This window comes from Mustelus asterias, chromosome 6 (genome assembly GCF_964213995.1).
Source record: "Mustelus asterias chromosome 6, sMusAst1.hap1.1, whole genome shotgun sequence".
Taxonomy (NCBI): domain Eukaryota; kingdom Metazoa; phylum Chordata; class Chondrichthyes; order Carcharhiniformes; family Triakidae; genus Mustelus; species Mustelus asterias.
The window spans coordinates 4,224,603-4,239,708 of record NC_135806.1 but is presented as its reverse complement, the minus strand read 5'-3'; the positions used below and the strand labels follow the sequence as shown (position 1 = coordinate 4,239,708).

At 46.7% G+C, this 15,106-nt stretch overlaps 1 protein-coding gene across 1 annotated transcript in view; it reads right to left on the bottom strand.

The window, feature by feature from the left end:
* The window catches only part of megf10 (multiple EGF-like-domains 10), a 165,563-nt gene that overhangs the window by 71,968 nt on the left and 78,489 nt on the right, over positions 1–15,106 (bottom strand). Inside the window, exon 6 of the mRNA XM_078213956.1 lies at positions 1,365–1,611. Coding sequence (XP_078070082.1) covers positions 1,365–1,611 — 247 coding nt within the window. The remainder of the gene's footprint in view (positions 1–1,364; positions 1,612–15,106) is intronic.

Here is a 15,106-nt window from a genome sequence, read left to right as displayed (position 1 = left end):
CCAACCTTTTCCATGCCCAGCCCTGAACCCCCCCACTCCCGGACCACTGCAATCCCACGCCCCCCCCCCATCCCCCCCATTCCGATCACTCCCGCCCGACAATAACCTCCCCCGCACACAGCTCAGACCCATCCCCAGCAGTGTCGACCCCCCCCCGCAGCCTACCTCGATCGCTGCCCTTCCTCCTTCCCCCACCATTCCCTCTGCAGAGTGGCAGCGGGACCCTCCCACCCTCACCTATCACTCCTAGGTCCCACCCCATTCAGGCCCAGACCCTAGGCCCCACCCACGAATAGGCCCCACCCCATGCCTGATGGGCAGTGCAAGGTGGCCCCTGGGCATTGGCACTTTGCTCCTTGGGCAGTGCCGAGGGCCAGGCTGGCACTACCAAGGTGCCAATGCCCAGGGGGCACCACCCCGCTGCCCGACCCTCTGGGGGGGGGGCCCCGATTGCCCCCCCCCCTTCATTCCAGCGGGGTTGGGCCTGGAATTCCCTGAAAGTGGGGAGCTACTCTAAACCCCGCTGGAGTGGAACACTCTGGCCGGGGGGGTGGGGGGAGGTTAGCGGGCCCAGGGACTTCAGTCCCGGCCCTGATAATAGCATTTAAATTATATGGAAATTATTATTTAAATAATTTCCGTATCTCTCCGCCGATTTCCGGCACGGAACAGACGCTGCCGGAAATCCGATGCTGGGAGACTCAAGCGGGGCACGAATGCTTGCGCAAACTCCACGAATCGGCCGCCGCAGAATTCGCCCGGTCCGCTGCACTAAAAAACTAGCACAGCAGAATGGGAGAATCGGGGCCAGAGGAGAGAGAGACATAAGAGAGAGATAACCAATCATTATCACTGATCAGCACAAACATTCTGATGTTTTTATTCCTGAATGCCCAAAGGAATCTATCTGATTCTGAAATATTGATTCCAAACGGGAGATTGCACTGAATCACAAACTTTTCAATTATAAAGCAGCATCATGTGATATAGATTAAAGCCAAAGGCAGCTTGCGTTAAATCAAGACAGTTTATTCCGTGTGTGTTCGCACAATCCTGTGAACTGCAGAATTAAACATTGGAAAACAAACTATTTAATTACCCTGCCATTCACTATTCACTCTGGATCCAGCATTAGAATTGATATTGCCGTAGACACTGGAGACACAAAGTTAAGCCCAAAGCTGCAAGTAAGCACCATGCGATAGAAAAGTGTCAGAAATTACTTATAACATTGCTACTTTCACCCAACAAAGCCCCAGACATTTTGGGGCCTTTGCAGTACAGAAAACGTTGTCTTTCAGTAATCATTATAAACAGAGTTCTTGCCTCCAAGAAAGTAAGTGTGTGTTGGAGTTTGTACTTACAATGCGCCAGTGTACCCCGGCGGACATTTACACTCGCCAGTCACGTGGTCACAGGTTGCCCCGTTTTGGCACTGGCATTTTAAATGGCATCCATTGCCATACGTCCCGGCATTGCAGACCTCCTCACATCGCCAACCTTGGTACCCAGGAGTGCAGAAGCAGGCTCCAGTGATAGGATTACACAAAGCTCCATTTTTACACTGACAGCGGTTGTTACAGTGTGGGCCCCACCGGTTACTGTCACATGCTGCAATAAGTAGAAAAGAGAAAAAGAGTGTTCTGTCACACAAGATTTAGAAAGGTCATAAGGCCATAGAAATCTTCAAAGATATATATAGATGCGATGGAACTGTAAACATAAAATCACTGAGTTATTACCAGTATGGCATATCAAATTAATATCTGGTGTACTCATTATCACCCCTCATGATTTCATTTTATTCTTTCTTGTGAGCCTCACTGACCAGGCCAGCATTTATTGCCCACTTCCAATTACCCTTGAGAAGGTGGTGGTGAGTCATCTTCTTGAACCGCTGCAGTCCATGAGATGTAGGTACACCCACAATGCTGTTCGGAAGGGAATCCCAGGATTTTGACCCAGTGACAGTGAAGGAGCGATGATATATTTCTGATTCCGGACGGTGTGCGACTCGTAGGGGAAACTGATGTTTCCAGCCCCAAAGCAGGTGGCAATTGGAAGGAAAATCCTGACCTCGGAACATTCTAACCGATCTGTCATCCAACAAGCGGTGTTCCACCCCACTGCCGCAGAGGCACCTGGTTACTAACGTCACAACGTCAAGAGTGATAATTACAATTGTGATTTTCTCCAATCTTGATTAGCTTAACAATTTAGATTCTTGATTAACAAGGGGTGAAAGGTTATCGGGGGTCAGCAGGAATGTGGGGTTGAAGTTACATTCAGATCAGCCATGGTCTTATTGAATGACGGAGCAGACTCGAGGGCTGAGTGGCCGACTCCTGCTCCGAATTCGTATGCTTGTATATATGTTCGTATGTACATATAGCTGTCGACCCCGGAATGATATCAATGGATTGGTTGAGTCGGTGGATGGAATTCAATCCAGAAAAGTGTGAGTTAATGCATTTTGAGAGGGCAAACAATGCAAGGGAATACTGAATAAATGCAAAGAGATTGAGAGAGATTGAGGAAGTGAGAGACTTCAGAGTGCAAGTCCACACATCCTTCATGTTGGTAGGACAGGTGGATAAGGTGGTCGCTGATGAAATGCTGACCTTTATTGGATGAGGTGTTGAATACAAACGCAAGTGTGTAATGCGGGAACTGTATGAAATGCTGATCAGGCTGGGGTTTTGTGTACAGTTCTGGTCACCACATTACAGGAAGGACATCATTGTTCTGGAGAGAGTGCAGAGGAGGTTTACAAGAATGTTGCCAGAGCTTGAAAATTGCAGCTCTGAGGAGAGATTGGATAGGCTAGGGCTGTTTTCCTTCGAACAGAAGAGGCTGAGGAGTGACCTAATTGAGGCGTATGAAGGGCCTAGACAGGGTGGACAGGAAAGACCTGTTTCTCTTAGCTGAGGGTCAGTTACCAGGGGATATAGATGTCTGATGATTGGTGGAAGGATTAGAGGGGGCATGAGAAAAAAACCTTTTCACCCAAAGGTGATTAGCACTGCTGCCTCACAGCACCACGGACCTGGGTTCGATGCCCGGCTTGGGTCACTGTCTGTGCGGAGTCTGCATGTTCTCCCTGTGTCTGTGTGGGTTTCCTTCCACAGTCCAAAGATGTGTGGGTTTGGTGGGTTAGCTATGTTAAGTTGCCCCTTAGTGTCAGGGGGACGAGCTAGGGTAAATGCATGCGGTTCTGGGGATAGGGCCTGGGTGGGATTGCGGTTGGTGCAGACTCGATGGACTGAATGGCCTCCTTCTGCACTGTAGGATTCTATGATTCTATGATTCTATGATTCTAGAGGGTGATGGGTGTTTGGAATTCACTGCCTGAATTGGCGATTGAGACTGAAATGCTCAATTTGTTTAAAAGGTACCTTAAAAAAAGTAAAGTTTATTTATTAGTCACAAGTCAGTTTACATTAACACTGCAATGAAGTTACTATGAAATTCCCCTAGTCGCCACAGTCTGGCACCTGTTCAGGTCAATGCACCTAACCAGAAAGTCTTTCAGAATGTGGGGGGAAACCAGAGCACCCGGAGGAAACCCACGCAGACACGAGGAGAATGTGATAAACTCCACATAGACAGTGATCCAAGCCGGGAATCAAACCCAGGTCCCTGGAACTGTGAGGCAGCAGTGCTAGCCACTGTGCCATCGTGCTGTCCCTAGAACTCCATCTAAAGTGTTGTAACCTGCAAGGCCACCGACCAGGGATTCAAATAAACGGCTAAATTGTTTCCTGGCTGGCGCAGACACAATGGACTGAATGGCAAGTCAACTCTGATTGGTTGAGGCTTCCCAATTATTCTGCACTCTTTTCACATTTTACGGCAGTATGCTGATGAAATAACCATGGATTGAGGGTCAGGCGAGGCCAAAGATTTGTGTAACACAAGCATGTTTTGATTTATTAATATCTGCTTGTGGTCACTTTGATTCTCGATACTACTTCAATTGTCTCAGTAAGACTGCCCTGGAGGGTGAATCAGTTGGGACACAGGCGGACCCTGTTTTCCAATATTTCTCCAGTTGGATATGCCCTCAGGATTAAAAGTTATTCACAGCATAAGACCATATTGACTGCACAGGCAAAATTTCTCAAGATGCCATTCACATCTTCCTGCGTATTCTGTTTGGCTACAGTCTGGATGTAATCCAATTAAAGTTAAATATTCTCGAGTGGTTATTCCCTGGGGTGTTTTCTACTCATGACTGTCTCATGGAGACACAAACTGTATATAGTTAAGACAGAAAGCACAAGGCAAACTAACAGCCATGAAACAAGGGCCTGGACTTTGAACTAGGGGACACAATTGGCAACGTGCACCAAGAATGTACATGATGCATACCGACTTACGCCCAAGTTTCCTCACAAATTCACTGACATGCCCTCAAACTAACTCAGACCCCTGAAATAGCAAAGTCAAACTCTGCCTTTGCGTCACTGTTGCTCAGTTGATCAACTGTGGAATCATGTGATCAAGGGTGTCGGCGCTTCCAGGAATCTGGGTACAATCTGCAGGATTGCTTCCCCGAGTGGCAGCAATCGACCAAAGCTCATCTTGGTGGCCTGGTTTGTTGGGCTCAGGCAGAGTGACGGTCGAGCTAGCGTCATAGATTGTGGCGGTAAACAGCGATATATTTCCAAGTCAGGATGGTCTGTGATTAGGTGGGGAACTTGCAGTTGGTGGTGTTCCCATTGCATCTGCTGCCTTGGTCCTGAGGGGTTGTGGATTTGGAAGGTGCCGTTGAAGAAAGTTTGGCGAGTTGCGGCAAGTGCATCTTGTAGATGGTACGCATTGCTGCAACTGTGCGTCAGTGGTGGCGGGAGTGAATGCTGAAGGTGGTGGATGGGGTGCCAATCAAAAACCTGGCATAATACAAGCTAAATGCTTGAAGATATTTCATAAACTTCTCCAAACAGGTCAACAGCATCAATTGGTTGATTTAAAGAATATTATAGAGAAACAAATATCAGACCCAACCAAATGCACAAAGTGTTCCTTAGTCATTTTAATATTATCGAAACTCAAGTGGAACACAGTGTGAGATTCAGAGTGAACAAGAAAATGATATTACTGTCATTCTATACAGTGGCACAGTGGTTAGCACTGCTGCTTCACAGCGCCAGGGACCTGGGTTCGATTCCCAGCTTGGGTCACTGTGTGAGCAGAGTCTGTACACTCTCCCCATGTCTTCGTGGGTTTCCTCTGGGTGCTCTGGTTTCCTCCCACAGTCCGAAAGACATGCTTGTTAGGTGCATTGGCCATGCTAAATTCTCCCTCAGTGTAACGGAACAGGAGCCGGAGTGTAGCGACTAGGGGATTTTCACAGTAACTTCATTGCAGTGTTAATGTAAGCCTACTCGTGACTCTAATAAATACATTTTAAACTTTGTTTAGGGAGTTCCAGGATTTTGATCCAGTGACAAGAAGGAATGAAGGGAAGGGTGGTATCTCACAAGTTGGGATGATTTAGAAGGGTTTTGATCAGTCTGCAGTGATCACAATGAATAATTTGAACTCACTCGGAGTGGAGATGATACAATATCAAACAGCACTGTTCAGTGGTAATCCCAAGACCATTGATCTGAATGGATTCACATCAACTTGTGTAATTCTTAAATATTAATTTGACTTGCCAACAATTGTAAACAAACGTGACGTGGTGGATATTTCCACCGAATGGCAAAGCACCTTGAAAAGGTTAGGCAATAAATGAATTTTTAGTATTGCCTCCAGTCTGTCCAGCAGTAAAGCAGTCACTTAAAATTCACCACACACCATTTATGAACCATCCTCTAATGACTATCAGCTGCGTGGAGCAGTTTGTTTTTAAGCAATCCTTGGGTTTCATTTGTAGAAATGTCACACATTCCTGAAAAAATAAAAACCATGTTTTTGATTCTTGGTAAGAAGTCCCACAACACCAGGTTAAAGTCCAACAGGTTTATTTGGTAGCACGAGCCACAAGCTTTCAGAGCGCTGCTCCTTCATCAGGTGAGTGGGAGTTGTGTTCACAAACAGGGCATATAAAGACACAAACTCTGCCCTGTTTGTGAACACAACTCCCACTCACCTGATGAAGGGGCAGCGCTCTGAAAGCTTGTGGCTCGTGCTACCAAATAAACCTGTTGGACTTTAACCTGGTGTTGTGAGACTTCTTACTGTGTTTACCCCAGTCCAACGCCGGCATCTCCACATTTTGATTCCTGGCCCAGGGGGGTGAGTGATGCAGAAATGTAAGTGAAGGAAGGGTTAGTGTCAAATGAAGAGGGAGGATAGGTTTATACGTGCAAAAGATGATGCATTAAAGGGACATAAACATCCTTGAATGGTTAACAAGGGGGAGTTTTTCAGCTGGGGGAAACTCAAAGTTTATTTATTATTCACAAGTAAGGCTTACATTAACACTGCAATGAAGTTACTGTCAAATTCCCCTTTGACAAAGCGTCATCTGGACTCGAAACGTCAGCTCTTTTCTCTCCTTACAGATGCTGCCAGACCTGCTGAGATTTTCCAGCGTTTTTTCTTTTGGTGAAATTCCCCTAGTTGCCACAGTTTGGCGCTTGTTTGGGTCAATGCACCTAACCAGCACATCTTTCGGACTGTGGGAGAAAACTGGAGCACCATGAGGAAACCCATGTAGACACGGGGAGAATGTGCAAACTCCACGCAGACAGTGACCTAAGCCAGGAATCGAACCTGGGTCCCTAGCACTGTGAGGCAGCAGTGCTAACCACTGTGCCGCCCTGGGGAGTATTACTTCCTGATTTTTATGCCTGGTCTGAAATACAAAACTTCTCCATTGCAATAATTTGAGAGGATTTTCTGTGCCACAGTGAAAATCTTCACTTGCTGTCAAGTGATCATCTTGGGAGTCTTTCTGGCTGAGGAATGTATTGGAGCCGCTCGGTGTCCTCACTGATGTGTGTCTCATTTATCTCTGCAAAATCCAGCAGATTCGTCACACTTTAGGCTTAAATAAGACTCATGGGACCCCCTCATTACCCTGAGGACGGTCGCCTCTGAGATTATGCGGTGCCCTTTAACCTGTCTTGCTCCCAACCATGGGAACACAGGAGAAAGCTGTGCAGTGCCTCCAGCCTCCTCTGTCACTCAGCTTGGATCATCGTTTATCTGCTCATCAAGCCTGGTTCCCCAACCCTTGCTTAACGAAAGTCTATCCATTTCTGTTTTACATTTTTGATCTCAAGCCTCAACATGTGTTTGGAGGGAAGAGAATTCCATATTTCTGCTGCTCTGTGTTTGAGGAAGTCCTTCCTGACATTGCCCTGTTAAGGTTATGCCACACATTCTGGACTCTGCCACTGCCAACCACCGCCCCCCTCCCCAACCCCCCACCATTATAGGAAATAGTTTCTCTCCATCTACTCTATCAAATCCATTAATTTCAGTTAGACCACCCCTTAATCTTCTAAACGCAAGAGCACACGAGCCAAGTCCATGTAACCTGTCTTCATAATTTACCCCTTTTAGCTCTGGTATCACCTGCTGAATCTATGCTGCTCCTCAAGAACAAAGAAAAGTACATTACAGGAACAGGCCCTTCGGCCCTCCAAGCCCATGCTGATCATGATGCCCTAACTAAACTAAAAAAAACCCTCTTTTCCCTCCCTATTCATGTACCCATGCAGATGCCTCTTAAATGTTGCTAATGTTCCTGCTTCCACCACCCCCTCTGGCAGCACGTTCCAGGCACCCACCACTCTCTGTGTGAAAAACTTGCCCCTCACATCTCCCTTAAACTTTTCCCCTCTCGCCTTGAACCTGTGCCTCCTTGTAATTGACACTTCCACCCTGGGAAAAAGCTCTGACTATCCACTTTGTCTATGCCCCTCATAATCTTGTAGACCTCTTTCAGGTCTCCCCTCAGCCTTTGTCTTTCCAATGAAAACAATTGTAGTTTATCCAACCTCTCCTCATAGCCAATACCCTTGAGACCAGGCAACATCCTGGTGAACCTTCTTTGCACTCTATCCAAAGTTTCCCCATCCTTCTGGTAGTGTGGCGACCACCTCCTCCTAGGTTAGTAAGTCCTTTCTGAGGTGTGTGCCCAGAACTGAACGCAGTTACCCCACAGAGAGTCCACCCAGAGCTTTGGAAAAACATGTACATCGTTGGATGTGGTAAAGTTGCGTTTAAAGTCTCTGCTGAGTTCCAGTCTCCATATTATAGAAAGGACAAGAAAGCTGTGGAGTGAATGTAAAAATGATTTCCAAGGATGGTACAGGAAATGAGAGATCAGAGCAATCAGGATAGAATTGAACATATTGGGGTTCTTTTCTTTGGAAAAGGGGAGACTCAGAGGTGACCTGATCGAGGTCCCTAAAATTATGAATGGGTTGGACAGGGTAAATGTGGTGAAAATGTTTCTAATTGTGAAAGAATCTAAAACCAGAGTCCATAAATACAAAACACAGAAAATGCTGGAAAATCTCAGCAGGTCTTACAGCATCTGTGGAGAGAGAATCGAGCCAACATGTTGAGTCTGGATGACCCCTCGTCAGAACCTTTGTTTCAGATTCCAGCATCTGCAGTATTTTGCTTTTATCCTTGCCATAAATACAAGATAGTCACTAATAAATGCCATCAGGAAATAAGAAGCAGGGTTTTATCCCCCCAATCAGGAGAGGGCTGAGAATGTGGAACTCACCACAACAAGAGGAGGTTGACTTGACTGGCTTAGATATTTCAAAACAGAACGAGACAAGTATATGAGAGAGGAGGGAATGGTAAGGTATGTTAGTCAGCTGACTGGAGGTAGATGGAATGGGAGGAATTTTATATACAATATGAACATCAGCAGGGACTCATTGGGCCAAATGGCTTTTTCTGTTCTGTGCATTCTATGTGATCTCAGCTTTAAGTTTATTTAGGTTTACATTAACACTGCAATGAAGTTATTGTGAAAATCCCTTAGGCGCCACACTCCGGCGCCTGTTCGGGTATACTGAGGGAGAATTTAGCATAGCCAATGCACCTAACCAGCACATCTTTCGGACTGTGGGAGGAAACCGGAGCACCCGGAGGAAACCCACGCAGACACGGGGAGAACACGCAGACTCCACACAGACAGTGACCCAAACTGGGAATTGAACCTGGGTCCCTAAAGCTGCGAGGCAGCAGTGCTAACCACTGTACCACCGTGCCACCCAGTCTTTGTGGCCCCTTGGCAGCTGGAGGAACAATGAGACCCGAGTTTCTCAATTTTGTGAACAAGTTTCTGGCCCTGTGGTGTGAATTTGCAAAGTTACAGACAACAAACTTAATGCAAAGTTCTTTATCATGTCATACATGGGAAGGGATACAAGGTGATAAAAAGCACGCTGTTAATCGTCTTATATGGTTTCTGGAATCAGGTTTGCCTTGCAAACACAAACCTCCTAAATAGGTGTTCACTTTTGCTTGTTGCAGATTAGGCTCTGCTGACATCAGAATGATAAAGAGTTTGGATAGAGTAAATAAGGAGAAACTGTTCCCAATAGCAGAAGGATCAGTAACCAGTGGAACACAGATTACAGATAGATCAACGCAAATTACTGCGGACGCTGGAATCTGAAACAAAAACAGAAAAATGCTGGAAAATTTCAGCAGATCTGACAGCATCTGTGGAGAGAGAATAGAGCCAGAGTTTTGAGTCTAGATGACTGTTCATCAGATTACAAATAACTAGCCAAAGAACCAGAGAGGGAGTAATGAGAATTTATTTTTAAACGCGGTGAGTTGTTGTGACCTGGAATGTGCTGTTTGAAGTGTTGGCGGAAACAGATTCAATAATAACTTTCAAAAGGGAATTGGATAAATACTTGAAGGAGATCATTTTACAGGGTTATAGGAAAAGTGCAGGCGAGTAGGGCTAATTTGACAACTCTTTCAAATAACCAGTACAGGCAAGGTGGGCCGAATGGCCTCCTTTTATACTGTTTCATTCCATGACCGCCTAGGAGCTGGTTTGACAGCCTTTTCACTCAATAAGAATGGGGAGAAATAGTTTTGTCATAAACTGATTCAAAGGAATAATGTTGGCCTCACACAGGGAAACTGCAGTTCCTGACCTCCTGTGAACACAGGAAGAAAAACAGCTGTAAGGAGACCCTTTGAGTTCATCACCATCATCGAGTTACAAACCAACAGCTGCTGTACAGAGACACTAATGTTTCTGACATTTCAATTGACCTTAATGGAAAGCGAAGGAACTTTCTCCAGCTCTGTGGCATTGACCAGGTTTAGTCTTAAAGTAAAGTGGCATCAAAAGGAAGGGGGATAATTGGATCAGGGTGTGCGGACGTGATTCCATTGTATTTAAATGTCATACATTTTGTCCTTTATTTCACATTTTCACTAGTAGCAGAGGCCGGAATTCTCCGACCTCAACCCGCTGCTGGGATTCTCCGACCTCACCCCGCGGCTGGGACTCTCCGCTCTCGCCCCTGCGGCTGGGATTCTCTGACCTCACCCCGCGGCTGGGACTCTCCGCTCTCGCCCCTGCGGCTGGGATTCTCCGACCTCGCCCCCGCTGCTGGGACTCTCCGCTCTCGCCCCTGCGGCTGGGATTCTCCGACCTCGCCCCCGCTGCTGGGACTCTCCGCTCTCGCCCCCGCGGCTGGGATTCTCCAACTTCACCCCGCAGCTGGGATTCTCCGACCTCACCCCGTGGCTGGGATTCTCCGCCCTCGCCCCGCGGCTGGGATTCTCCGACCTCACCCCGCGGCTGGGATTCTCCGACCTCACCCCGCGGCTGGGATTCTCCAACTTCACCCCGCAGCTGGGATTCTCCGACCTCACCCCGCGGCTGGGATTCTCCGACCTCACCCCGCGGCTGGGATTCTCCGACCTCACCCCGCGGCTGGGATTCTCCAACTTCACCCTGTGGCTGGGATTTGTCGGTCCTGCTGCAGTGAGTGGAGTTTTGGCTGAGTGCCGAACTCTCCATTCTTGCTGGCAGCGATAGTGGGGAGAACGAAATCGGAGAATCCGGACAGAATGTTCCCCGTGCTGGAGAGGTCTATTTCAGTTTTTAATTCGGGGTTGTGGGTGTCACTGGCAAGGCCAGCATTTCTTGCCCATCTCAAATTGCCCCTTGACGACCTTTTTTGAACCTCTGCAGTCCGCATGGCGAGATCCTTCTCACAGTGCTGTTGGAGAGCGAGTTCTGGGATTTTGACCCAGTGATGATGATTGAACCAGTGATATATTTCCAAGTCAGGGTGGTGCGTGACTTGGAAGGAAACTTACAGGTGATTGTGCTCCCGTGCATCTGCTGCCCTTGTCCTTCTGAATGCTAGGGAACCGTGGTGCACCAAAAAAGTTTCTTTGTTGGTTAAAAAGAAAAAGGAGGCTTATGTTCGGATGAGACGTGAGCACTCGGGTAGTGCACTAGAAAGCTTTAGATTGGCTAAGAGGGAGTTGAAGAGCGAGCTTAGAAGGGCTAAAAGGGGACATGAGAAGACTTTGGCGGATAGGGTTAAAGAGAATCCTAAGGCGTTCTATAGGTATGTCAAGAACAGAAGGTTGGTTAGGGCAAGTTTAGGGCCAGTTATAGATGGCAGAGGGAAGTTATGTGTGGAACCGGAGGAGATTGGTGAAGCATTGAACCAATATTTCTCTTCGGTGTTCACGCAAGGGGACATGAATATAGCTGAGGAGGACACTGGGTTGCAAGGGAGTAGAATAGACAGTATTACAGTTGATAAGGAGGATGTGCAGGATATTCTGGAGGGTCTGAAAATAGATAAATCCCCTGGTCCGGATGGGATTTATCCAAGGATTCTCTGGGAGGCAAGAGAAGTGATTGCAGAGCCTCTGGCTCTGATCTTCAGGTCGTCGTTGGCCTCTGGTATAGTACCAGAAGATTGGAGGTTAGCGAATGTTGTCCCATTGTTTAAGAAGGGGAACAGAGACTTCCCCGGGAATTATAGACCGGTGAGTCTCACTTCTGTTGTCGGCAAGATGTTGGAAAAAATTATAAGGGATAGGATTTATAGTTATTTGGAGAGTAATGAATTGATAGGTGATAGTCAGCATGGTTTTGTGGCAGGTAGGTCGTGCCTTACTAACCTTATTGAGTTTTTTGAGAAAGTGACCAAGGAGGTGGATGGGGGCAAGGCAGTGGACGTGGTATATATGGATTTTAGTAAGGCGTTTGATAAGGTTCACCATGGTAGGCTTCTGCAGAAAATGCAGATGTATGGGATTGGGGGTGATCTAGGAAATTGGATCAGGAATTGGCTAGCGGATAGGAAACAGAGGGTGGTGGTTGATAGTAAATATTCATCATGGAGTGCGGTTACAAGTGGTGTACCTCAGGGATCTGTTTTGGGGCCACTGCTGTTTGTAATATTTATTAATGATCTGGATGAGGGTATAGTTGGGTGGATTAGCAAATTTGCTGATGACACCAAAGTCGGTGGTGTGGTAGACAGTGAGGAAGGGTGTCGTAGTTTGCAGGAAGACTTAGACAGGTTGCAAAGTTGGGCCGAGAGGTGGCGGATGGAGTTTAATGCGGAGAAGTGTGAGGTAATTCACTTTGGTAGGAATAACAGATGTGTTGAGTATAGGGCTAACGGGAGGACTTTGAATAGTGTGGAGGAGCAGAGGGATCTAGGTGTATGTGTGCATAGATCCCTGAAAGTTGGGAATCAAGTAGATAAGGTTGTTAAGAAGGCATATGGTGTCTTGGCGTTTATTGGTAGGGGGATTGAATTTAGGAGTCGTAGCGTTATGTTGCAACTGTACACAACTCTGGTGCGGCCGCACTTGGAGTACTGTGTGCAGTTCTGGTCCCCACATTACAGGAAGGATGTGGAGGCTTTGGAGAGGGTGCAGAGGAGGTTTACCAGGATGTTGCCTGGTATGGAGGGGAGATCCTATGAGGAGAGGCTGAGGGATTTGGGATTGTTTTCGCTGGAAAGGCGGCGGCTAAGAGGGGATCTTATTGAAACATATAAGATGATTAGAGGTTTAGATAGGGTGGATAGTGATAGCCTTTTTCCTCTGATGGAGAAATCCAGCACGAGGGGGCATGGCTTTAAATTGAGGGGGGGTAGTTATAGAACCGATGTCAGGGGTAGGTTCTTTACCCAGAGGGTGGTGAGGGATTGGAATGCCCTGCCAGCATCAGTAGTAAATGCGCCTAGTTTGGGGGCGTTTAAGAGATCCGTAGATAGGTTCATGGACGAAAAGAAATTGGTTTAGGTTGGAGGGTCACAGTTTTTTTTTTTTTTAACTGGTCGGTGCAACATCGTGGGCCGAAGGGCCTGTTCTGCGCTGTAATGTTCTATGTTCTATGTTCTATGTTCTATGCTTGCTGCTGCTTGTAGCTATTCCTGCCAGATCTGCTGTCATGGTGCGTGACACTCATCATGGTGCGTGACACTCATCTCTCTTACACCATCTTCACACTTCCGCTGTAGCTCATCTACAACCGCTCTGAGACATCCATCACCCAACTAGACCGAGGTCGTAATTTTTCTATCCCTTTCCCCGCTTCCTGCTGCCCTTCACTTTGCCCTCGAGAAAAGATCTCTGCTGCTTTTCAGATCTGATCAAGTGATCAAAATACTGAGATCTTGTTTTCCCAATGTCAACTTTTAGAGTTCTTTTTGTCCTTTTAATTTCAAGCAACGTTTTTTTTGCCTTATGATCTGTATCTGGAATTTCTGAGTGGTAAAGATCAAGGGTTGGGATCTGCTGTTGAGGAGAACTTGTCATGTTGCTGCATTTTGTGGATGACGGGCACTGGATGATGGAAACTCAATGACAGACGCTGGATGACGGATACTGGTATCACTGTGTGTCATAGGTAGAGGAGTGAATGTTTAAAAAGGAGTAGAGGAGTAGTGTAGAGGTTAGTGTCCCTGCTTGTGATGCGGGAGACTGGGGTTCAATTCCAAGACAGGGAGCTACCAAGGTTTCTTGACAACACAGTGTCTGTTAGGGGTGGTATGATGCACAGTGGTTAGCACTGCTGCCTCACAGTGCCAGGTGTTAGATTACAAAGTACCAGAGAGGAAGTAATGAGAATTTGTTTTTCAAACGTGGTGAGTTGTTGTGACCTGGAACGTGCTGTTTGAGGTGTTGGCGGAAACACTTTCAAAAGTTATTATTTGTATTGGATGTAATGTGACCAATGGGAACAAGATGTACAGGTCAGCTGACCCAGTAAACTATGGAACCAATTACAACATGATGCAATAATCAGCTGACCAACTGATTCACTATAAATAAGGAACTACGTAGAATTGTGGAGATCTTGGAGTGGCCCAGGGTGAGGCCCCAAGTTTGGAGTAACGATGTTTCTTTATTAAACCCTTTTTTTGATTTATCAGTTGGAATAAGTTTTGTTGCATTTTCATTAGCTGTATTTTGAAGAGTTCCTTCTGAAGAAACACCAGGGACCCGGGTTCGATTCCCGACTCGGGTCACAGTCTGTGTAGAGTTTGCACGTTCTCCCCGTGTCTGGGTGGGTTTCCTCCGGGTGCTACGGTTTCCTCACACAATCCAAAGATGTGCAGGTTAGGCGGATTGGCCATGTTAAATTGCCCCTTAGTGTCAGGGGGATTAGCTAGGGTAAATGCATTGGGTTATGGGGATAGGGCCTGGGTGAGATTGTGGTCGGCGCAGACTTGATGGGCTGAATGGCCTCCTTCTGCACTGTAGGATTCTATGAATGGGGTGAAAAATCAAAAAACCCGGTATAAAACCTGGGTGAAGATATTTTACATCAGGGTAAACATTTCCGAGAAGTCAAATAGCACCAAATGGCTGATTAAACAAAACATTTTAGACAAACAATTGTCAGAACCAGCCTAAGCATTCCCTAGTTATTTTAGGAAATACCCTTAGAACTCAACTACAACATAGAGTTAACTTAAAAATCAAAGCTGATAAGAAAATTACGTGCCCTCATTCTATATTCAGCTACACCAATCCCTGTCATTATGTGCAGTGACTACACCCCACGCAATATGCGCTGAAAAACAGCCTCCACCCGATCTCATAATAGTAACTGCATTCCCGCCCTGATTCAGGTTCACAATCTGCACCCAGCGCCTCATGTTGC